Source organism: Ursus arctos, unplaced genomic scaffold (genome assembly GCF_023065955.2).
Source record: "Ursus arctos isolate Adak ecotype North America unplaced genomic scaffold, UrsArc2.0 scaffold_26, whole genome shotgun sequence".
NCBI classification, from domain to species: Eukaryota; Metazoa; Chordata; class Mammalia; order Carnivora; family Ursidae; genus Ursus; species Ursus arctos.
In genome coordinates, this window is record NW_026622941.1 from 27,873,657 (window position 1) to 27,897,308 (window position 23,652).

At 38.6% G+C, this 23,652-nt stretch overlaps 1 protein-coding gene across 19 annotated transcripts in view; it reads right to left on the bottom strand.

Annotated features, from left to right (window-relative positions):
* Positions 1-6,079: 6,079 nt before the first annotated feature.
* CAPRIN2 (caprin family member 2) overlaps positions 6,080-23,652 on the bottom strand; it is a 46,436-nt gene continuing 28,863 nt past the window's right edge. For 3 of the 19 annotated variants that reach the window (XM_057318988.1, XM_026502161.4, XM_057318985.1), the window contains exons 11-19: positions 22,318-22,399; positions 20,563-20,618; positions 18,093-18,197; positions 15,830-15,976; positions 12,935-13,103; positions 11,432-11,614; positions 10,602-10,702; positions 8,334-8,397; positions 6,080-7,002 (exon numbers count right to left, since the gene is read on the bottom strand). In XM_057318988.1, coding sequence (XP_057174971.1) covers positions 6,434-7,002; positions 8,334-8,397; positions 10,602-10,702; positions 11,432-11,614; positions 12,935-13,103; positions 15,830-15,976; positions 18,093-18,197; positions 20,563-20,618; positions 22,318-22,399 — 1,476 coding nt within the window. In that variant the 3' untranslated portion in view covers positions 6,080-6,433. Of the gene's footprint in view, positions 7,047-8,333; positions 8,398-10,601; positions 10,703-11,431; positions 11,615-12,934; positions 13,104-15,829; positions 15,977-18,092; positions 18,198-20,562; positions 20,619-22,317; positions 22,400-23,652 lie in introns of all 19 variants that reach the window. The other 16 variants (XM_057318981.1, XM_026502164.4, XM_057318987.1 and 13 more) reach the window with 13 other exon arrangements.

Sequence of the window (23,652 nt, forward strand, 5' to 3'; positions counted from 1 at the left end):
TAACTGGCATGATAACAACTCCAATTACGGGAAGTAGTTTTTACTCCAAGCACTGCCACTGTGGCCTTTGAGATTTAACATTTTCGTCCTCTAAATGGAATATCACACAGCTGTCCTCCCCATCTGTGGGCAGCAGCTCATCTGCTGGTCTATGTTAGTAGGCTTGAATCTGGTTCACATGGTAAAGAGAAAATGGGAGTTAAAATCCAATGCACAAAAAACCCTATCTGTAAGTTTAATAATATATTTTTAAACCATGATAAATAATGTGCAAGTGTATACCTCTACCCCAAGTGTCTATATTGCCTACATCAGAGCATCTGAAATATATGCAAGCACGTATACACACATCTTGTAGATTTAAGATCTTTAGTATTTTGTTAATGTACTAGAAGTCAATAATAGTCTCCTTTAAAATGACACATGTAACCAAAAGCCCTGAGTGCACTTTTCTAAAAGAATGTGACGGACCTCTTCTCTCAGTTTTAAAAATAAAAAATCAGGGGCGCCTGGGTGGCTCAGTTGTTAAGCGTCTGCCTTCGGCTCAGGGCGTGATCCCAGCGTTCTGGGATCAAGCCCCACATCAGGCTCCTCTGCTATGAGCCTGCTTCTTCCTCTCCCACTCCCCCTGCTTGTGTTCCCTCTCTCACTGGCTGTCTCTGTCTCTCTGTCAAATAAATAAATAAAATCTTTTTAAAAAATTAATAAAATAAAATTAAAAAATTAAAAAAAAAATCAGTGATCAATAAGGTCAAGTAATAGGGGATTAGGAAGTTTCTGACCAGAAGTCAGTCTCTTCTCCAAGGGACTAAAATGGTGGTAGTGGTGGTGGGAAGGGACAGAACCTAAAGATAGTAGTATTAACTAGGACTAAAGAAGAAATACTTAGTTTCAAATCAGTTTTGTGGGGTTTGTTTTCCTCCAAATGTTCTATTTCCTCGGGCTTTCCACATTTCACACCGGAAAAGGACTCACCCATCTCAACTCCAGGATCTGTTGGAACTACCTTGTGACGACAGCTCAATGCAGTCCAGTTTGTCCAGTTCACAAAGTGTTTAGTTAACCTTAGCAAAACTGGGTAGTGAACCAAAAACATCTGTGTGCGCAAAACAATGGGAAATATGCTAAAAGCAACAGCACCTGGAAACTAAAGAAGAGGAAAAAGTGCTGTAGAAAATGGTAGGCTGCATTTGGGCTTGAGAGAGCTAAATCTGGCCCAGGCACTTCCACTAGTGGCCTTAGAAAATCAATCTCTGATAGTCTCCACCATCTTATGCCCTAAAACAATATCTACCTCACCAGGGCCACAGTGAGGACCCAGTAAGATCACATAGATAAGGGTACTCTGTAAATGATGAGGTGAAATGCAAATATTAGTGAAAGGTGGAAGGCAGTTAGGGTCTTTTTTTTTTTAAGATTTTATTTGAGAGAGAGCACAAGCAGGAGGAGTAGCAGAGGGAGAGGGATAAGCAGGCTCCCCGCTGAGCAGGCATGGAGGGGGGCTCCACCCCAGGACCCTGGGATCATGACCTGAGCTAAAGGCAGACGCTTAACCAACTGAGCCACCCAGGCGCCCCAGCAGTTAGGTGTTTATGGTAATACTCTTTCATGTGTTATCCCAGCTTAATGATAATGAAAACAAACCCTCAAGCCCCATCCAAGGAAAGACAAGGTGGTGTAAGAACCATAAACCTGCCATTTTATCTTTAAAATTTTTTTTAACAAAAACGTGGTATGTACATTTCAAGTTCTACAGTAAGATTCAAAATAAAAAGTCTTCCTCCCTCTTCCTACAACCCCCTTTCCTTAGAGTCGACATTATCAAATTTCTTGTACAAACTACCAGAAAAAAATGATCCGAATAATCACATACACATACGTTTGGGAATGTTTCCACAAATAATATTGCGTACTCTGCTGTGTTCTGTATCTTCCCTTCTGACTTAACTGGTTCCCTACTGGCGGGCATCTAGGTTGTTTCTCCAGATTTTGCTATTATAATTAATATTATACGGAGTATTTTTATGCATATATCATGGCATAATTCTAAAACTATTTGTATATTCCAGCAGTGGAATTTCTGGGTCAAAAAACATGCTTTCTTATCTAGATAGTTATTGCCCATTTACTCTCCAAAAACATAACACTTTCATTCCCATCTATAATATGAGTGTTCATTTCCCAACGCTTGCCAAAAATACACACTTAAAAGCTTTATATATGCTTACTGATCATTTTTTATGTTTGTATGAACTCTCTTCATACATGTTGCCCCTTTTTTGGCCATCTTTTTCTCAATTTCCTCCCATTGCAGGTGGTCATGTGTCTTTTGACATCATTTCCACCAAACAGAAGTTTTAGGGGAATGAATTCTATGTGTAAAATTTATCCATCCTTTATGGCGTCTGGGTTTTGTGTCCCACTTAGAAAGTTCTTCCATACTCCCACACTGACCCCCCCCTCCAAATCATGCTACCGTAAACCCTAAAGTCAAGTAGTCCCGCCTCTGCGTTCCAAGTTTCCAATTATATCTTTGGTGCCCCATTCTTAAATCTGAACGGTCATCCAATTATCACAAGATTCTGAGCAAATATAACAATACGGATAAGAAACTAGAACAGAAAAAGTGTAGGAAATGGGCTGCAGAGGGAAGAAAACTTAAAACATTATCCTTAGAAAATAATGCAATCATGAGACAAGAGCAGAACACATACATGGAAGGAACATTCAGATGACAGAAGTGTCCTTATAAATTTTAAATGTAGCAGAAATTTAAAACTCTGTGAAAAGGTAGGAAGATAAAATGAAGGAACTTTCCCAGAAAGTGAACAGAGACAAGAGAAGATTAAAGAATGGGTCTAAGGAGGTCTAGGTTCTGAATGGTTAAGAGTCCCAGATATAGGGGCACCTGGGTAGCACAGTGGGGCGCCTGGGTGGCACAGTCCTTAAGCGTCTGCCTTCGGCTCAGGGCGTGATCCCGGTGTTCTGGGATCGAGCCCCACATCAGGTTCCTCCGCTGGGAGCCTGCTTCTTCCTCTCCCACTCCCCCTGCTTGTGTTCCCTCTCTCACTGGCTGGCTGTCAAATAAATAAATAAAATCTTAAAAAAAAAAAAAAAAAAGAGTCCCAGATATAGAACAGGGGGGGAAAACGTGTGATAGAAACGAAGAAATAATTCAAGAAGAGACTGTTCTTCAGCATTACTTACAATAGCCAAACTATGGAAGCAATCCAAGTGCCCACTGGTAGATGAGTGGACAAAGATGTGCTGTATATTTACAGGGGACTACTCGGCCATAAAAAAGGAATTCGATCTTGCAATATCCAACAGCATGGACGAACCTAGAAGGTATTATGCTAAGGGGAGTAAGAGAAAGACAAATGCCATGATTGCACTTACATGTAGAACAAAAAACAGAAACCTACCCATCTATACAGAGAACTGGTGGTTGCTTGAGGGGAAGGGGTGAAGGATGAAAGCAGTAAAAGAGAGTGAGAGGTAGAGACTTCCAGTTGTGGAGTAAGTCATGAGAATGGAAGCTACAGCACAGGGAATATAGCCAACGGTATTCTGACAGCACTGTACGGTGACAGGCGACAGCTACGCCTATGGTGAGCACAGCATCATGTAAGAGTGATGTGCTCTCAGCAAATGAAACGGATGGAATTGATGTAACTCATGTGTCTGACCACCTGAACGCCATTTATCTTCGTAGCCCCAGAGCCAGACACAAATTATATAACCCACCTATTTTCAAGATTAATCATTTCAAGGAATGAAGCCCTTGAAATAAAATGAATAAAGAAATAATGCTTGGACAATTTAGAATTAGTGAGCCTCGGGCCTCCTGGTATTGACATTGGGTAACAGTATTCTACACTCCGGCATTCGGCGTCTTGCACCGAGAACAAGGGCACTGCACCCATCAGTTGTCAACAGCTGCCCAAAAGCTGGTATCATTAAAGCAGTGATTAAGAATACCTCGAGACAGGGGCGCCTGGGTGGCATAGTGGTTAAGCGTCTGCCTTCAGCTCAGGGCGTGATCCCGGCGTTATGGAATCGAGCCCCACATCAGGCTCCTCTGCTGTGAGCCTGCTTCTTCCTCTCCCACTCCCCCTGCTTGTGTTCCCTCTCTCGCTGGGTGTCTCTATCTCTGTCAAATAAATAAATAAAATCTTAAAAAAAAAAAAAAAAGAATACCTCGAGATAAATCAGCCAAGTACAGAACGAGTGAGACAAATCTAAATTTTTCATCAAAATCAAGCATGTGGCAGGGAAGCAGAGTGGAATTCATAAGGAAAAACTTCAATGTCTATATGCCAACGATTACTCCACCTTATAAAATACATAAACTATCACCCTGGTTATCATGAGAAATCACAATAGAGCATCAGCCCTTAAGGCTAAAGAATTAAAATCTGCAAACAGGAAAGATCATAGTATAAAAACATAGTATGTGATGTCAGAGCAGTGTGAAAACACAGCTGTTCTGGAGCTGAGAAAGTTAAAACAATGAGGTAGTTGACAAAGCATTGGTACAGGAGTGAGTAAATCTCAAAAAAAAAAAAAAACACCTTCTTTTAAAAACTGCATTTACTCACTAAATTATAGAGGCGATAACACGCTCACAATTGTTGGGTAAGAGTTTATTTAACGAAAGACTAAAAAATTTAAAATGAAAGAAGAAAACTTCAGGGGGAACTTAGTGTATAAACTATTTTATTGATTAAAGAATGGTTTTTAAAAGCAAGCATCTTGATTGCAGTATTCTGGGATACAGGGGACGGCTGGAGAAGGGCACTGTGAACCCTGCAACCAACTTGCTAAGGCAGGAAGTTCTTGTTTTGGAAGTTACTGTGTAATGCCTCTTACCCTGAGGTGTTAAATAATCTCGGGGAGTTGGTATAGGAGCATTGAATTATCATCGTTAATATTTTCTGAGCTGGGCATGGGTTCATCAGTTAAACTCTGAAGCCACATTTAACTCTCCATGGTGTTAAATGTTAGTATAATGTTTTCAAGAAAGAGGATGTAATGTGCTTAACTATTTAACAGAATTCTTTAAACACACGGTGGGTAATTTCTGGGTTAGGGATATTAGTATTCCAGTTAAATAAGTGATGTAAGTTCTATTCATGAGAAACATAGGTAAGCTTAAACTGTGAACTGTGAGAATATGTGTCTAGAACGAATACTGAACTCTGGCAGCTCCTGCTGCAGTAACACTACATAAAACAGTCTATACACATGCACAGGATTCTCTAAGTTTTTGGAATGAAAAAATTAGAGCACCTAACATTTATTAAATGCTTATGTGCCAGACATGGTGTTAAGTCTTTTAGATATATTCTTAGTGGAACTTCACGTTTGCCCAATGAGGTCACAGAAATAAGTTCATTACTGCACCCCCCCTCAAAAGACAACAGAAATCTTAAAGGTAAAATAACTTGCCCAAGATCGATAACCAAGGGGCGAAATGAGGACTCAAACACAGCACTGCCATGCTTTCTGATGACCAAACATTCTGCCTCCTGAAAGTGAGAAGCCACTAGAAGGGAAGTCTTCCTGATGGCACACCGGTAGTATCACCTGTGATCTCCTACTGTATTTTGTATTATAACACACGTAGTAGGTGCTTAAAGATAACATGTCCAGCTTCAAGGAGAAATGTTATTTAATAGGCAATGGAAAACAGATGAAATCTTTCGGTGAAGGACACATAAGATCAGTCTAAAGAAGAACTGTTCGTCTTCTTTTAAAATAGCATGAACCCGGGGGCGCCTGGGTGGCACAGCGGTTAGGCGTCTGCCTTCGGCTCAGGGCGTGATCCCGGTGTTGTGGGATCGAACCCCACATCGGGCTCCTCTGCTATGAGCCTGCTTCTTCCTCTCCCACTCCCCCTGCTTGTGTTCCCTCTCTCGCTGGCTGTCTCTATCTCTGTCGAATAAATAAATAAAATCTTAAAAAAAAAAATAGCATGAACCCATGAATGCCCATTCAAAAGTTATCAGTGATGAATAGTAAAAAATTAAATATTTTACCTCTCAACTAATGTTTAATCAAATAAGAACACTGAAGGTGCATGTAACTTTTTTATTGAGGCACAACAAGGCATTATAACTCGCCTGAACTTGAGGCAGTCAGTTTAGTAAGCTGAACGTTAATACAGTTAAGGATTAAGTGCAAACAATATACATTCACAGCTTGACTAGCGAGGCTACATCACAATTTATAAAGTGCCAGATTAGTGCTAATTGTCATTCAGCTTGAAATTTTTCACCTTGGGGAGGAAAACAAAAAAGTAAGGACCTCCTCCTTCCTCTAGGAATGATACCATTTTCCTAAACCAATCAGTCACAACGGCAAAGACTACTTCTCCTTTAACCCCACTAATTAGAACACCATCCTTTTACTGTCAATTCTGCACTGACTTTCAATCTTGATAAAGAAGGTAGCCTGAAAATGTAGAGTATTTCCAACTACTTCCATAAATTGCTCCCCTGTGCAAACGTAGCCATATCTGGTCTCCCTGGAAGAGCTGAAGAATCGCATGGTTGCTAGCAGTCTCGTGGTCTGGAGCACCATCGTTGGCATAGGCAGATACCAAGACCTCTTCATTCTTCATGAGGTTGACATACAGGGGCACGTTCACTGCCAGCTTTAGCATGTGAAAAATGAAAACATAAGTGCCATTCACCGGGCAATTAAATCTACCAAGCTGAAGATCGAAAGTTTCTCCCAAGTTGTTCAGAAGAAGATCAAACACAATAGGTTGGTCTAAAGTTCCAGGGGCGAGATTAGAGGTTCTGGCTGCTGAGAAGGCAACTCGCATCTGCTGAGGCAGGGGGTAGACGTGTACTGGCAGTATGGTGGCTGCTGGGTTTGTCACGGCCACATCCACAGGGGTCATGCTACGCGAGTCTCCTTGTCCAGAGTCACCACTGTTAAAGGTTTCGTTGTCTCTTTCTGGGCTGCTCACCTGAGAAGAATCACTCCACCCTGCTGTTTTATTAGCAACAGTGAGTTTCTCATAATGAAGCAGTTAGCTTTGAACACAATATTTAACATTAGTCGGCTACTGAAACAGATAAAGATACATTTTATAGTAAATTGTAAAACAAAAGCAACAAAGTATAGCTATAGTATACTTTCCTAGATTTTTCTAGCAAGAGGCTTATATACTACAATTCTAAAGCCCCCCCCAAAAGCCAAAAAGGACCTACAATGATCTTGTCTAGTAGCCTCATTTTTAAAAAAAAAAAATTTTTTTTAAAGAAACCACGGTCTGAAAAACCCAGGTTTGAACACTTTTACTTCTTTATCTTTCTTCCATAATTCTCACTCAGTTCTTCATTCCTCAGTGACAAATCCGCTCAAAGTATCTAATATATAAGGATTCAAGAAAACTGAGATTACGTAAAAGAACCAACTCTTAGAACTCCTAGCCACTTAAAGATTATTTTGTTATGGTCCTAAGACCACGATGAATGTCTATTCTACATTGCCAAGTTAATGTGATATCCTGAAATGTTAATGCTTTAAGTACTATACAAAAACTAAGCTCAGATATAAGACCAAGATGTGAATATCGACTGCTTTCTTAAAAGGAAAAGATTCTGTTTTCTTGTGATAAAGTTAGTTAATCTTCAGTAATTCTTGATTTTCTCAGTTATACTGAATCTTTTAATAGTATCGTCACATTTTAAAAAGTACTATAACACCCTGCTTTTGAAATTTCAAGTCATGGTGTCTTTTTTTTTTTTAAGATTTTATTTTATTTATTTGACAGAGAGCTCAAGCGGGGGCAACAGCAGAGGGCTAGTGAGAAGCAGGATCCCCACTGAGCAGGGAAGCTCGACACAGGGCTCGATCCCAGGACCCCGCGAGCATGACCTGAGCCAAAGGCAGACGCTTAACTGACTGAGCCACTCAGGTGCCTAAGTCATGGTGTCTTAGTTGTTGTTTATTCCTATCTTTCAATGTAGTGACATTAGAGTATCTAGAAGTTCCCATTATTACAAGAACCATCATCCTGAATCATCACATGAAACTATCTGAAGTATACATAGTGAGTATGTATCAAAGGCTGAAATAAACTGTGGTGTCAGGCCAACTGAAAGAAGCACACACAGGCACTTTTAATTAACTGGACAACTGACTGCCACAGCCGTTCCAGTAGTCTAGCATCTCCCTCAGGTCTTCAGTACTACACTTACACAAAAGGAAAACTTTAAAAGACAAACAGTGAAAACAATGCACTTCAGAGAGAACTTCACAGAAGATAAAGAAAGATCTAGAGGTATGTTTCGGGTAACCCAGTTAATTATCCTTACCTCTTGAATTTGTCCGAGGACCACCAGATGTCCCTCCTCGCTTGTAACACTGCTGGAAATTATCCTGAAACGAACACAAAATATTTAACCTTGGCACCAAAAATGCAAGATGATAATTAGTTATTTCCCAGTGTTACTGGCTGGTAAAATTGGAGGATTAAAATCCTCTTAGCCTTTTATCTGGCCTTCCCCAGGAACCACGGAGGCTCAGATGTTTCCAAACACCAAGAAAAAAACAAAACAAAACAAAAAAAACAAACAAAAGCAAGGGCCACAATAGCAATACTTGCTTCATCTGTTAATTAACCTGACCAACTAGGTATGCTAATATTTGCAAACATGATAAGGCATCTAGGAAACACTAAGTAAAAGATACAATAATGCTAGGTAATGAGGGAGATTCAGAAATATGGCATGGTCCTCTATCCCTTCTCTCAAGATATAAGGAAATAATAGGGCAAGAACACAGACTATTTCAATCTTGCCCTATTTATAAACCAAATGGTGAAGACATGTATGAACTACATTAGGGTTTTGTTTTGTTCTGTTTTGATACAGGAGTTGATAAGAATTATATTGTATGAATGTATTATTTCCTGAAAACATAATTTAGTATCTTCATGAAAAAATGTTCAGGAGGAACAGTTCAAACAGACTCCCAAATATGGTGAAAGTCAGCCTCCATACAACTCATGAAAATATCTGGTGTGATTAAAATAATATATGCAATAAAAATGTAAACAGGACAAGAAGTACACAATAATTAAGTCTCCTACCCCAAACTCCTAATCTTCCTCCCGACAGCAGCCACTATTACTATCTTATGGTTCTTCAGGAAGAAATTTATGTATTTATTTTTAATGTAAACTCTACACCTAACATGGGGCTTGAACTCACGACTCTGAGATCAAAAGTCATGCACGCTCTACTGACTGAGCCAGCCAGGTGCCCCAGGAATGCTAGAAGATTGGTGTTAAGAACAGCTCCACTGGGACGCCTGGGTGGCTCAGTCTGTTAAGCGTCTGCCTTCAGTTCAGGTCATGATCCCAGAGTCCTGGGACTGAGTTCCACACTGGGCTCCCTGCTCAGTGGGGAGCCTGCTTCTCCCTCTGTCTGAGGCTCCCCCTGCTTGTGCATGGGCGTGCTCTCTGACAAATAAATAAAATCTTCAAGAATAAATAAATAACCAATCCTTTAGTCTCATCTGAAATTAAAAAAAAAAAAACAACTAGCTCCATTACTGAAGTCTATATTAATCAACACACTCCCTTCACATACATGTTATTAGAGCTAATACTTGCATGCTTCATATACGTCTGGCATTGTGGTACTAAGCATTTATATGTATTAATTCACTTAATCCTCAGGATAGCTCAGAATAATCCTCACAACACTTCAGAGTAAGATGAGTAACTCGCAGATGAGTCTTCATCTAACAGATGAGGAACCAGAGCTCAGAAATTTTACGCAACATACCCAAGGTCACACAACAAAGGAAGTAAAGAAATCAAGGATCAAACCCAGGACACTTAGGTGATTTGGTATGTTCTTTGAAGTGTGTTCTTAACCCCTTCTCAGTACTGCCTCCGAACAGACATCTACCTTTCGTCATAGAACTAACTGTAAGCTCTTCAAATACAGGTACTTTACATATTATAACAGAACTCAGTTTGGTACCAAATACATACTTAAAGGCTTATAAAACTTCAAAACTGAAAATTCTGATGTATACAGTCATATCCATATATGATCAATGACAGGGAGATCCCAAGATTTATCAGCCTTTTATCATAGTTTTAAAGAAAATGTGCTTAGTTATGCAAATAATAAACCAAAAAAATTAAACTTATGAAGAAAAGCCTCTCCTACACCTGATATCTAGAAAAGTTAAATTGAAAGCAACGCAATGGTCTGGAGTTAGGAAACTTGCATTCTCATCTCTGTTCTACCACTTGCCTGCTGAATGACCTTAGACAAGTTACTTGTTTCTGAACCCCAGTCTCTTACGAGGTAGAGGAGTAAATGAGTTAATACAGACAACATGATAAAGTCCTTAGGACCTTCCAAGTTCTGTGTTAACAGGCAATTGTCATTCATCCTCTATGGGTTACTGGAAAAGCTTCCAACTCAACTACTCTCCACGGTACTGACAAGCAGTTCTAAAACAAAGAGCACCTTATACAAAACAAACTGTGACTCTGCGGTAGTTGAATCACAGGCTTAACATCAAAAGCTGTACTACTATTCAACTACGACAACTATTCTTACCCTTTGGGAATAAGGTGTTCCGGGATATTCTCTAGCTTGGAACTGTAGCTGGCTATAATTTCCATTGGTAATTGAAGGTGGTCCTCTATAAGTATCAAAACCTAATAAATAAACAACTTAAATAAAATTATGGGCAAAATTATACTGAACTTTTAAAGAGTCTAATTCTATACCACTTTAAAAGTTAAACTGATCCTGTAATACCATCATTTGATTTATGCCTTCTTTAAGCAAACTCTACTGATATTGCTTCCACAACAAAACACATATTTATAACATTATCGCTGACTTCAAATAATACAACTGTAGAAATTTACTATTACCGGAATGCAGGTGGAGTGCAGAAAGTGGGGTAGCTAAGGCCTGTCTACAGCACGATTGCTAATACCAAGCAGTGACAGAACACTTGGAACCACCTCTAAGACTTAAGAGAATAAAAATTATAGTCTCAAAGTTTATGTTTTTATCTACAGTATCCTCTATTAAATAACTAGAAAGTGGACATTGCCTAATTATGACATATTTTGAGCAGTCAATTAACAAAGGAAAGTTAATATTTAAATATGAAAACCAAAATTCATCCCTGGAAAAACAAGATGCTCAATCTTTCACTTCAGCAAGTCACAGGATCAATCTGCTTTTCATACAAAAAGTTCCTGTTATATACACAACAGGTATTTTAGAAATACTGCATTTTGCAGAAATAGGGAATTCTCTAACACAATATGGAGGGCAACTAAAAAGGGAACAACGTAAAGTAAAAATAGTTTGAGTTAAGTAAATATATACACAAAATAATTCAGTATAATTAAATTTTGTTCAGAGCATACCTTTATAACCACCAGGGGACCGATACGAATTGGTTAGTAATCTCCCACCACGAGTACATCCTCTAACAGATCCCCGGCTATTGACAAATGGTTGAGAGGGTCTGGGAAATACATTCGTCTGTGCTGGGTAAAAGGCAAGGCTACCATTGCTTACTTGAATAGTTCCATCAGGATAACTTGCTGCTTAAGGAAACAGTTTTAGAGTCCAAGAGTTAAATGGTAACAAAGATTTAATATTCTTTATACTTAAAAGTCATTGTATATCACAACCTTTAATACAATTTTCTCCTTTAAAAAAAAAAAACACACAGGTACTATATATATGTATGTATGTATTATTCAGCCTTAAAAAGGAAGGAAATTCTGACACATGCTACAACATGGATGAACTTGAAGACATTATGCTGAATGAAACGGGCCAGTCACAAAAGGACAAATACTGTATGACTGCACTCACTCTAGGTTAAGTACCTAGAAGAGTCAAATTCACAGAGTAGAATGGAGGTTGCCAGGGGACTGTAGGGAGAGGGAGTTGAGAGCTCGTGTTAAGTGGGCAGAGTTTCAGCTGGGGAAGGTGAGAAAGTCCTGGAGATGAATGCTGGTGTTGACTGCACAACAATCTGGCTGTCACAGAACTGTACACTTACAAATGGTTAAAATGGGAAATTTTATGTATATTCTACCACAATTAAAGAAAAAAAGGCTAAATATTCCAATCAAGGAGTAAAAGATAATGAATTCTAATACTGTAATTAAGAAAGCGTGTGACCAATATTCCTTATGTAAATCATCTGCCCTATGTTTTCACCTAAGCACAGATGAGAAGAGAACGGGGTCATGGGTGGCTGGGTCCAAGGATTTACATTTAGTACCTCTCGTGATGAACCAAGTACCCAGAATGCCCAACTCACTTACTTAGGCTTAAGTTTTAGAAAACTCAAAAGGGGTCTGAAATACCAACACTAAAAATCTCCAGGTGTTTATTAAACTAGGAAATAACTACAAAGTTGCCTATTCTTTCATGTATCGGAATAGCATGGAAGAGCAAAATAGGTTTTCATCTCCAAGCAAACAGTGGAATAAACACACTAAGTTGTATCTTGGTCTTAATGCTTTAAGAGGGAAGAAAAGAGAAAAGACCAGATAGCTATCTGTGTGCACTAAAAAATTCAACAGAATGGTTTCAAACCCTTCATAAAAGCAGCCGTCTAGGGCCCTACCAAACTCTCTCTCACTGTCTATGGGAATCAAAGCAATCAGATTTTAAAACATGAGCCTCCTTCAAGGTGAAATCAACCACCCAGGGGCTGCCTCGACACAAAATTAAGAGGTGAACTTAACTAAATAGAAAAAAAGGCATTTAAGTGTTTCTCAACACTTGAACATGTGAAGAAATAATGCTTAACTAGTCAAGAAAGAACCCCTAAACTATCACTAGTGCATTGCTTTCCATTCAGTCAGCTGTCCTCTAGGTCTTCAAAACATCATATGCAAAGATCTTACCCGTCTCTTGAGAAAGGACAGTCTGTTCTACGTGTATCGCTGGCAGTTGGCACTGGGGTGGTGTCTGTGTACTCGCTGTCGTAAAACTCTGATTGTAGCCGGATGAATAAGGGGATTCTTTTATTTCTTGTTCTTTCCGTGGAGGCAGAGGTGCATTAACATTAAATACCTTAAAAGACAAGGGTACACCGAGTCATCTGTGAAGTTTCATAGAAAATTAAGCGTGACATCTAACAAAATTCTGCAACATTCAAAAACCTGTATTTGATGGGCAAAAGACTCGAACAAACATTTTTCCCCAAGAGAAATGGCCAATAAGCACACGAAAAGGTGCTTAACATCATTAGTCATTAGGGAGATACAAATCAAAACCACAATGAGATACCACGTCATACCCATTGGAATGGCTGTTACAAAAAAAAAAAAACCAACAACAACAAAAAACAAAAATCTACATGTTGGCGAAGATGTGGTGTAAATGGAACCTTGTGCGTTACTGGTGGAAATACAAAATGGTGCAACGAACTGTAGAAACCAGGATGGTGGTTCCTCAAAAAGTTAAGCATAGAATTACCATGGGACCCAGCAATTCCACTTCTAACATACACCCAAAAGAACTGAAAGCAGAGATTCAGGTTTTGTATGCTAAGATTAAAACATCTATAGCTTGGTTCTAATCTATATAGTTTAGATAATTTTCTTATTACACATAAGAACAAAATATTATTCATAATAGGCAAAAGGTGGCAACAACCCAAGTGTCCATCAACAGCTGAATGGATAAACAAAACGCAGCACAGCGGTGCCTGGGTGGCTCCGTCAGTTAAAGCACCCAGCTCAGTCTCAGTTCAGGCCTTGATCTCAGGGTTGTGAGTTCAAGCCTCACACTAAAAAACAGTAGTATATGCGTACAAATACTACTTAGTCATAAAAAAGAATGAAATTCTGATCCACGGTACAACACAGAAAACCTTGAGAACATCGTACTAAGTGAAACAAGTCAGACGCAAAAGGGCAAATACTGTGATTCCATTTATATGAACACTCAGAATAGGTAAAAGTCAGAGGCAAAAAGGAGAGGAGAGGTAACCAGGAGCTGGAGAGAGAGAGGAATACCCTGTGGGTGTACTGAATGCCACTGTATTATACACTGAAAAATGGTTAAAATGGTGAATTTTATGTTATGCATATTTTACCATGGCAAAGAAAACACTTCTATTTGGTTTCTAACAGATATAAACTCAAGTACAAAAATTAATTTTCCTGCTACTATTATTATCTTATAATGGATACTGAGAATGAAAGCTACACAGGGCAAGAGGGTACTTTTCGGAAAGATTAGAGATGAACGAAAAAAATCTGGATCTACTAAATTCCTACCACATGGCAGGCAGTGACCTGTCCAAACTCTGGCCATTGTCTATAAACAGCACTTCCATTACTCTCTAGCTCCCTTACCCTGCTCCATTTTTTCCTGTAACATACACCACTTCATAGTATTATATATACGAGTATTTTTCTCTCTAGCCCTCTATTACGAAACGTAAGCTTCTTGAGCACCAAGACTTGTCTCTTTTTCATTGCTAAAATCCAACTCCAGTGACTAAGAACTGTGTCTGATTTCATGACTACCTGTTTGTTGAATTAATGAACAAACAAGAACCAATTCATACTGGAAAGGAGTCGAACAGGTAGAGAAGACAGACTGGCGTGAGTAAAAAAAAGGTACTGTGACAAGAACATACAAAGAAGTACGTGAGACTAGCCTGGAAGGTTATACCAGACTTCCACAGTTATTGTCAAGCAAAAGACTTTCAATTTCATTCTGTAATGAATCACTGTTTGCTTTTAATTAGGAAGTTAGTAAACCCAACGTGGCAGTACTGTGCAGGGTGGACTGACAGGGTAAGAGGGAAAACAAAAACTAAGCAGTTCAAGCAGCCAAGCAGGAAGTGATAAGACTTCCTGCATTGTATCTGCTTTCCAAGGCCACTGCATTGTATCTGCTTTCCAAGGCCACTCCACTGACCCCAGCCCTCCATCATCACTCAAAACTACCTAGAGTGGGGCATTAAAGCATCATCAGATACTTACAAGCTAAGACTTTTTTTCCCTAAAGAGCTGTTTTATACTATCCTATTTTACAGAATAAATATATAAACCTAGTTGTAATATTACCTTAAAAAAAGTTTTAAACTTAATTTGTAGAGGAATATGTAATTCAGAATAACAAACTGGAATCCAAAAACCAGCACCAGATCAAGAAGAAATCAAAACAAAGTTTCAGGAATGATAGAACACCCAATAACGTGTCCTGTATTTCAGGTTATGGATGCTACGAACATCACTAGTGTGATATTAGTAATGGTTAGTATTATTAAGCTGTTCATAGAAAATTATGTTTCTCGGGGTGCCTGGGTGGTGCAGTCTGTGAAAGTGTCCAATTCTTGGTTTCCACTCAGGTCTGATCTCAGGGTCATGAGATCAAGCCCTGCATCAGTCTCCATGCTCAGTCCGCTTGGGTTTCTCTCTCCCTCTCCCCTCCACTCACTCTCTAACAAATCTTAAAAAATAAATAAAAGGGAAAGAAAATTATGTTTCTCAGCCACACATTTCATTTAATTAATATGGATCCTCAGCTTTGCCTGCTACTATTTTTCTGAGAGGGGAAAATGTTCTGATAAAATACCCATTCAAAATTCTCAAGGCTTTGGATTTAATGCTCTTCCACTACAAACAGTATTTGCATTGACAAAAGTAAATTATCAACCCAAATAAGAGTAATACAAAGGCAAAGTTTTTCACATACTTAGTACCCAATAATGGATGTAAGAGAAGCAATGGCTTTTTAACAGGAACAATGAAGTGCACTCGTCATTCACGCTTCATACTCACTGTCTGCATGGCTTGAAAGGGCGCTGTGTTAATGGTTACTGAACTACTACTCGCTGGAGGAGACTGGAAGCCCTGTTCAGAGCCCTTGGACATGGGAGGATTTGGAGAAGCTAGTGAAGACGGTTGCTTGCTTGGGGGCACTGCTGCCTGGGGAGGAGAAATGCAGCATCAGCCAATCACCTGCCACATAACAAGCAGTTAACTTACACTAAACCCCAGACTGGCCTAAGTCAGCAAGTTCTATAGGATGACATTTGGACACAGGAATGCAAAAGAATAGCTTTTGCTTACAATTCCAAATTGCAACTGCTGAGGACGCACACTAGCATCTGCTTTGCACAGCTTGCTGACTAGGTCAAAGAGTCTTACTATTATCAGTCTAACAAATGAGATGCTCAACTTTTTATGAGTACCTAGTCCTTTTCAAACCCTGAAATGGTATTTTCCAGCTAAGAATCTAATATTATTTCAAATCTATACAGAAGAATTAAGAAGAATCTTAGGTTAGTTGCTTAGTCAATGTTAATTTTTCTTGATTTTAAAGTCTTATTCCTGGATCTCTATGTCAGCTGCCTAAAAAAGAAAATCAAACCTGATCTAATTTAAATCATCCTTTATCTACGGTAATAAGCAAGTCCTTGATGTAACAGATTACAAATCCAAAAGCTTAAAGAGATACCAAAAAACCAATCCCAATCATATTATGAAGTAGAGAGCTGTGACTCACTTGGTCACACTTTCCTCTTCTTAAAATGAGGAACCAAGTAATTTTAATTTAGACCAAGTCTGCACCATAAAACTTAATGAGTATCTATATTTCCTTATATTCTATAATGAATACATTCTCTTGTAATAATAGCCAGAAATAATTTTAAAAAACCTAAGAGTTGCTAAATTAATCCAAAAAAATCATGGTATCTTGCTATATCCACTTCAAGGATTTGCTCGAACTTAGCAAAAACTGTCACTTTAGAATTGAAAGCACAAACTTAATATAGTTGACCCTTGAAAAACACAGGGGTTAGGAGTGCTGACCCCCTGCAACAGTCAAAAATCTGCATATAACTTCTGACTCCCCAAAAACTTAACTGCTAATAGCCTATAGTGACAGAAAGGAAGCCTATTGCTAATACATGTTTTGTAAGTTATATATATTATATACTGTGTTCTTATAATAAAGTAATCGAGAGAAAAATATTAAGAAAATCATAAGGCCCAAGTGTCCACCACATCAACTGATGAATGGGTAAATAAAATGTGGAATGTATGTGTGCACCCGTGCACGCGCACGCACACACACACAAAAATGAAATGAAATATTATTCAGCCATAAAAAAGAATGAACTCTTGCCATTTGCAATGAATGGATATAGCTAGAGAGTATAATGCTAAGCAAAGTAAGTCAGTCAGAGAAAGACAAATACCACACGATTTCGCTCATATGTGGAATTTAAGAAACAAAACAAACGAGGGGGGAGGGGAGAGACAGAGAGAAACAAACCAAGAAAAAGACTCTTAATTACAGAGAACAAACTGATGGTTACCAGAAGGGAAGTAGGTGGGGAGATGAGTTAAGTGGGTGATGGGAATTAAAGACAGCACTTATTGTGATGAATACCAGGTTCTCTATGGAAGTGTTGAATCACTAAATTGTATACCTGAACCTAATATAACACTGTATGTTAACTAACTGGAATTAAAATAAAAACTAAATTTAAAAAAAGGAAACACTTATAGTACTATGCTGTATTTACCAAAAAACATTCTAGTATAAGTGGACCTCTAGTGTAAGTTCAAAGCCGTGTTGTTCAAGGGTCAACTGTACTATCAAAATGCTCTTGACAAAATTAGCCAAAAAGAGAACGTAACTCTTTCCAATGGAGGCAGTGCTAATACTAACACTATAAACTTACTGAGTCTTCAGTTACAGAAGTAGATTTTTCCACTAAGGATTTCTTCGATATAAATATAGTGAGAAACTTGACCTTCTCCCATCTAGAACTTTTCATCTTTTTTGATATCAGCAACTTAGACCTATTTGTTGTATCTGGTAAGGCAACACACTATTAAGTCTATTTATATGACAAAGTCACAACAAAGTTACCTGTGTAATCTCCAGGACCACAACATCTACAGAAAGCAATACATGAGTAAAGTATAAATGTTAAATCATTCAACCGATCGTGCTTGTAATGCATAAGGTAAGCTGGTTCTGCTATTCTTTAAGACAGAAAAGAAATTAAGACAATTGGTCTCTTATTACCTCAGGAGTCTCTGAGGTCATAAACTCTGTCTCAGATCCCGAAGAAGCCTGATCGGTAGTAACCAAGCAAGCATTTGAGCTACAAGTAACTGAAGAAGAAGCAGCCTAGACACGGGAAAATATAAAACATTGTAAAAGACATTTTGTTCACTTTTTATTTCTTGGGCCGTGGGCTTCCCAACATGTTACTATTACCAAGCACTTACTAGTGCCAAATACAATGCTTAACACTTCACACATAGTAATGATATATTGAATCCTAATAATAACCCTGTGAGGCAGATACAACTATCCCCATTTTATTAATAAGAAGACAGAGGCTAGGGAAGGTGAGGTAATTAACCCAAGATCACGCAAAAATTAAGGGTTAGAGCTGAGAGCCAAACCCAAGCAGTCAGCTAAAGTGCCTTTCCAGGACTGGTCACCAAAGCTGCACATCTAATCCCGTCCTCACTTATCAAGATTCTTGGCCCTGGAAACCTGGGTCCAGATTTTCCATCTGGCACCAACAGCATTTCACCAGAAGCAGCTCAGGGTACATTTAACACTCTGGGCACAGCTCTGCCAGGGATTGTAACTATGTTTTGACTCGGCGCTCCCAATGTCTTAAAGAGGTAGGTAGAAGCACAAATAGAAAGGATCCGCTCTACATAAATCACAGCGGCATCAAAATTTTAACAAAAAAATGAAAGCTAACAGTATTTATAAATAAAATTGGAAACACAGAACTAAGGCTGTGACAACTGTCACCAATAAAAAACTAGAAGTGGCTAGAAAATAATTCTATGGCACGATATTAGAACATAACAGAGATCTATAAAAACCTAGCAACTGCACAGTCTCAAGTGTCAGTGCATCTACTCCTTTTATCTAAATATGCTTTGATGTGATTCTCAGAAGCCCCAGTAGTAGAATGGGTAAAGTGGAAACTAATGAATGGCAACCAAATTGCAGTTACGTTGCAGTGACCTTCTAGAGCTGGTCATCATAACAGGCCACTTCCTGGGAAGGAAATGGAGACCAAGTTTTAAAACGGTCTTAAGAAAAAAGATTTTTGAAATACTTTAGAACATTTTATATACCTAAATAAATAGGTATAACTTAGATCTGACCAAAATATTAGAACTATTACGAGGCTGTAGTGTTTCTAAAACTAGGTCTTTCTTCTGGCCCTCATTAGAATGATGAGACAACTGCCCAAAACAATTGGGACTGGCTGATGTGGGGACACAACTCTCTCTTGCCAGAGAAAGACTTACAAATGCTGTGTTAAGGCAACTCAGGGCACTTCATACTTAAGCTTTTGAATTTTAGCTAAAAGATTCACTTAACAACAACAAAATAAAGACACATTCTTCGCCTTAGTATTACTCGGAAGTTAAGACAGTTCTTCCTTATTACTGTTCTTTAAGCGGACCAGCTGAAGGTAGTTTTGGGTATTAGTGAGTAAACATGACGTTGGAGACCAGTGGTTCCCATAAAATGGATGTGCAGATTCCACCCAGGAAGCTTATTATAAATAGATGACTAGGTAATATCCCTAGAAATTCTGATCCGATAGGTCTAAGGTGATATCTAGGAATATATCTCTCTATTAAAGGGATCAAGTGCTTCTCATGCAGCCATCCACAGACCTGCCCCTGAGAAGTACTAAACTAGACCAGTGGCTTTTCAAAAACATTTAACTTGTATGTAGAACCTAACAGTTAAAAGATAAAATGGAACCCTTAAAGCAACGAGCAGCTCGACAAATACATTTTAAAAACAGAGCCACACCTTATCAAACTAAATATAAAAACCACTGTAAACAAATGGTATTTACTCGGAAGTTTTTGGACAGGAAGGCAACAACTGTTGAGCCATCTGGTCAAAATATTTAACCTGTCAGAGCTGTTACTGTTAAGAAAAGTGCCATAAGGTTTTCCGAGGGATCATGACAAGTTTTTTTTTTAAAGGTAATGAGCAGAAAACTAGCAAACCTCGAACGACTGATGATGGAAATGCAATGCGGCATCAGCGATCTCAATGATCTGGTCCCTTTATATCTCTAAGTGTGTTCTGTGAAAATCAGTTCCTCAGAAGGTTAACTCTTATGTGTGGAGGGAGGTGGGAGATTAGCTAACCATGGGTTAAACAAAATTAGTATCTTTCTTTAGACCCTTTACGATGTTCCTACACGAAGTGACTTAGGGAGCTCAGTGGCAAAGTAAGACTGCCAGACAAGGTACCTCTGAATTCTTCGGACTTGCTTTTTCCTTACTAGAGTCGGTTAGCCTTCTTTTCTAACAGATGTCTTCCCCATGGTATTGAGGTAATGTTTTGAGGACTAGTTGTACTTAAGCTAAAAAACTATATTATCCCTAGAACATTTTCAGTCATTTAGATATTAGAAATCAGCAAGTCTGATCATTCTTACCAAAGCAAGAGTTTCTTCCCTCAATAGCAAAGACATATTACTTTGGAGAATTACCTGTAGTGGCTCTTGAAGAAAATCGCTTTGACTGGATAGATTCTGTTCTGTAGATGCTGCGGAGAGTGAAATCAACAGTAAAATACTGAGGGAGGAGAAAAGTTTATGCGACCCACTGAGTGGAACTGAAGTTATTACTTTACCAAAAAAGCAGTAGCTGGAAGAACTAGATCTCAGGCTCATCATGAATTTTCTATTAGAGCTTTAAAAAGAGAGGATCAGAGAAGAACAGAATACTAGTCCCTTCTGTGATACATAATGGTATTTTAAAGTTAAATGGGCAAAAGCAGCATTTCGAGGTTTCTAAAAGAACCATTACTTTAAAAACTAACTAGTACTAGTAATCTGGAAGGTAAAATCTGAGCTATCATGAATTATAATCAACTGCTTACACTCAAGGTCCAGGTTTCAAAATAAGTCTTAGCTGGATCATAGGTCTTTTCCGGTTTTTTCTATTTGATCATGTATATTACTACACTTTTCAATTACACACTCTTGGTTTAGTTTCTTCTTGTCAATGTCCATCACTTTTGTTAATTACGCTCTATTCTCCTTCCCTCACCCAGAAATTACTACACCGATCTACTAGTTGGTGTCTGGGACTCACTACAAACTGGACTATGGCTTTAATTACCTCATTCCTCCCCTGAGATAAATGAGCGTAGAGCAAGAAAGCCTAAAGTTTGAACGTCAGATCAGATTCGGTTCTAAGCTCCATCATTAGTTACTGTGTTAATCAGAGTACCAACATGACTGAGGTAATTTCACTCATAATTAGGATTGTAAAGTTCCAACACTAGATTTATAGAGGGGAAAGGACTCCAGTCACTTCAAAAAGAACATTAAAAATTGCAAAAATGGCCATTGCACATCTCCGTTCAAACATCTGGAGACTTTCTCTAAAATACAAACAGAGGGGCACCTGGGTGATTCAGTCCATTAAGCGTCTGCCTTCGGCTCAGGTCATGATCCCAGAGTCCTGGGATCGAGTTCCGCATAAGGGTCCCTACTCAGCAGGAAGCCTACTTCTCCCTCTCTCTCCTGCTCCTGCTCTCTCTCCCTCTCTCTCTGACAAATAAATAAATCTTAAAAAAACAAAACATCTTCTAAAAAAAATAATAAATAAAATAAAATGCAAACAGAAGAGTATACTAATGTCTTAATGGTAATGATCCCAGGGTCCTGGGATCGAATCCCACATCAGGGTCCCTGCACAGCAGGGAGCCTACTTCCCCTCTCCCCCTAGCTCGTGCTCACTCTCCCTCTCTCTTTCTGACAAATAAATCTTCAAAAAAAAAAAAAAAGAAAGAAAGAAAGAAAAGAAAAAAACATCTTCTAAAAAAAAATAATAAGGGGCACCTGGGTGGCTCAATCTTTAAGCGTTTGCCTTGGGCTCAGGGTGTGACCCCAGAGTCCTGGGATCGAGCCCCACATCAGGCTCCTCCGTTATGAGCCTGCTTCTTCCTCTCCCACTCCCCCTGCTTGTGTTCCCTCTCTCGCTGGCTGTCTCTCTGTCAAATAAATAAATAAAATCTTTTTAAAAAATAAATAAATTTTTAAAAATAATAAACTGCAAACAGATGAGTATACTAATGTCTTAATGGTAATCTACCCTTACATAACTGATGACATATAGATACATTTAGAATAAATTCGCACACATAGTTTAAGATATCCAGAATAAAATTATTTGTAAAGGGAAACAACTGTTCAACCTATGCATGTTTATTCTGAGTATTAAGGATCAGTACCTACCTACTGGGCTACCTGGAGTAGTTGAAGGCGGTTGTGACGATGGAATTGCACTTGAAGGTTTGTCAAAATCCAGAATAGATTCCTAAAGACAAGATTTTAAATCATGATTAGAAACAATCACTCATTTAAAAGCTATTACTATTAAATTATTCATGATGCCGTCCACAGCTATTAGCTATGAAGAATCTAGCTAGTAACTATCACAAAATGTTAATAACTTAGTCTTTACTAAGAGAAAAAGAGTTAAAAATCTAAAATCAAGGGGTCGCCTGGGTGGCGCAGTCGTTAAAGCGTCTGCCTTCGGCTCAGGGCGTGATCCCGGCGTTATGGGATCGAGCCCCACATCAGGCTCCTCCGCTATGAGCCTGCTTCTTCCTCTCACTCTCCCCCTGCTGTGTTCCCTCTCTCGCTGGCTGTCTCTCTGTCACATAAATAAATAAAATCTTTAAAAAAAAAAAAAATCTAAAATCTAAAGTAACTGTCAAACCGTAAAATTATGTCAAGTAATTCCAAGGCTTACCTTGGGAAAAAAAAAAAAAAGGACAAAAAACCCCCTTGACTTGAGGACTTAAATGTTAAGCATGAATCCTATAACCTCACTTTTATTATGTCCAACCAACGAGGGTTTAATTATCTTACCTCAACCACTAAACTAACTCATGCTATTATTAAAACTTTCATAGTGAGAAACCATTCTCGTCTCCCATCTGCCCATCTTGGTTCTCCCAGAAATGTTTCCAACATTTTAAATACTTAAGCTACACTTTTAGTAACCATTTTAGTTCTTTCATTTATCTTCACGTAAGTAGAGGGTTACAGGCTAAATACCTTGCCACAGAATTTACAGCTAGAAAATAGCAGAACTGGGATTTAAACACAGATCTCCTTCCAAAGTTCAAGATCTTTTTACTACACAAAAGATATCTTATTTGTCTACTTCTTCCCTCAGTAATATCACACTACTCTGAAATTCTGTAAGACTCAGTACAACACAATTTAGCACTTAACTATTGCCATACACTACAATTTTCTACAACTGGAATATCAACTCATTGAAGGAGATAAATGTCTTAGATGCACACTAGCACCTACCAGATACCAACACAGAGCAGGTCCTCAAAGTCTGAGTGGAAACTACCAATGATCTACAGGACAAATTATATTTGAACACTTACACTTTCTACATGTTTAATTCATTTTATTACAACAAACTTAGGCGTAAGAAACGATTACCCTCATTTTTCAAGAAAAGACACTGAGACAGTGAAGCAACCTGCCTACTGAACTGTGAGAGCTAGGAAGCGGCAGAGCCACGATTCACCTGCATTCTGAACA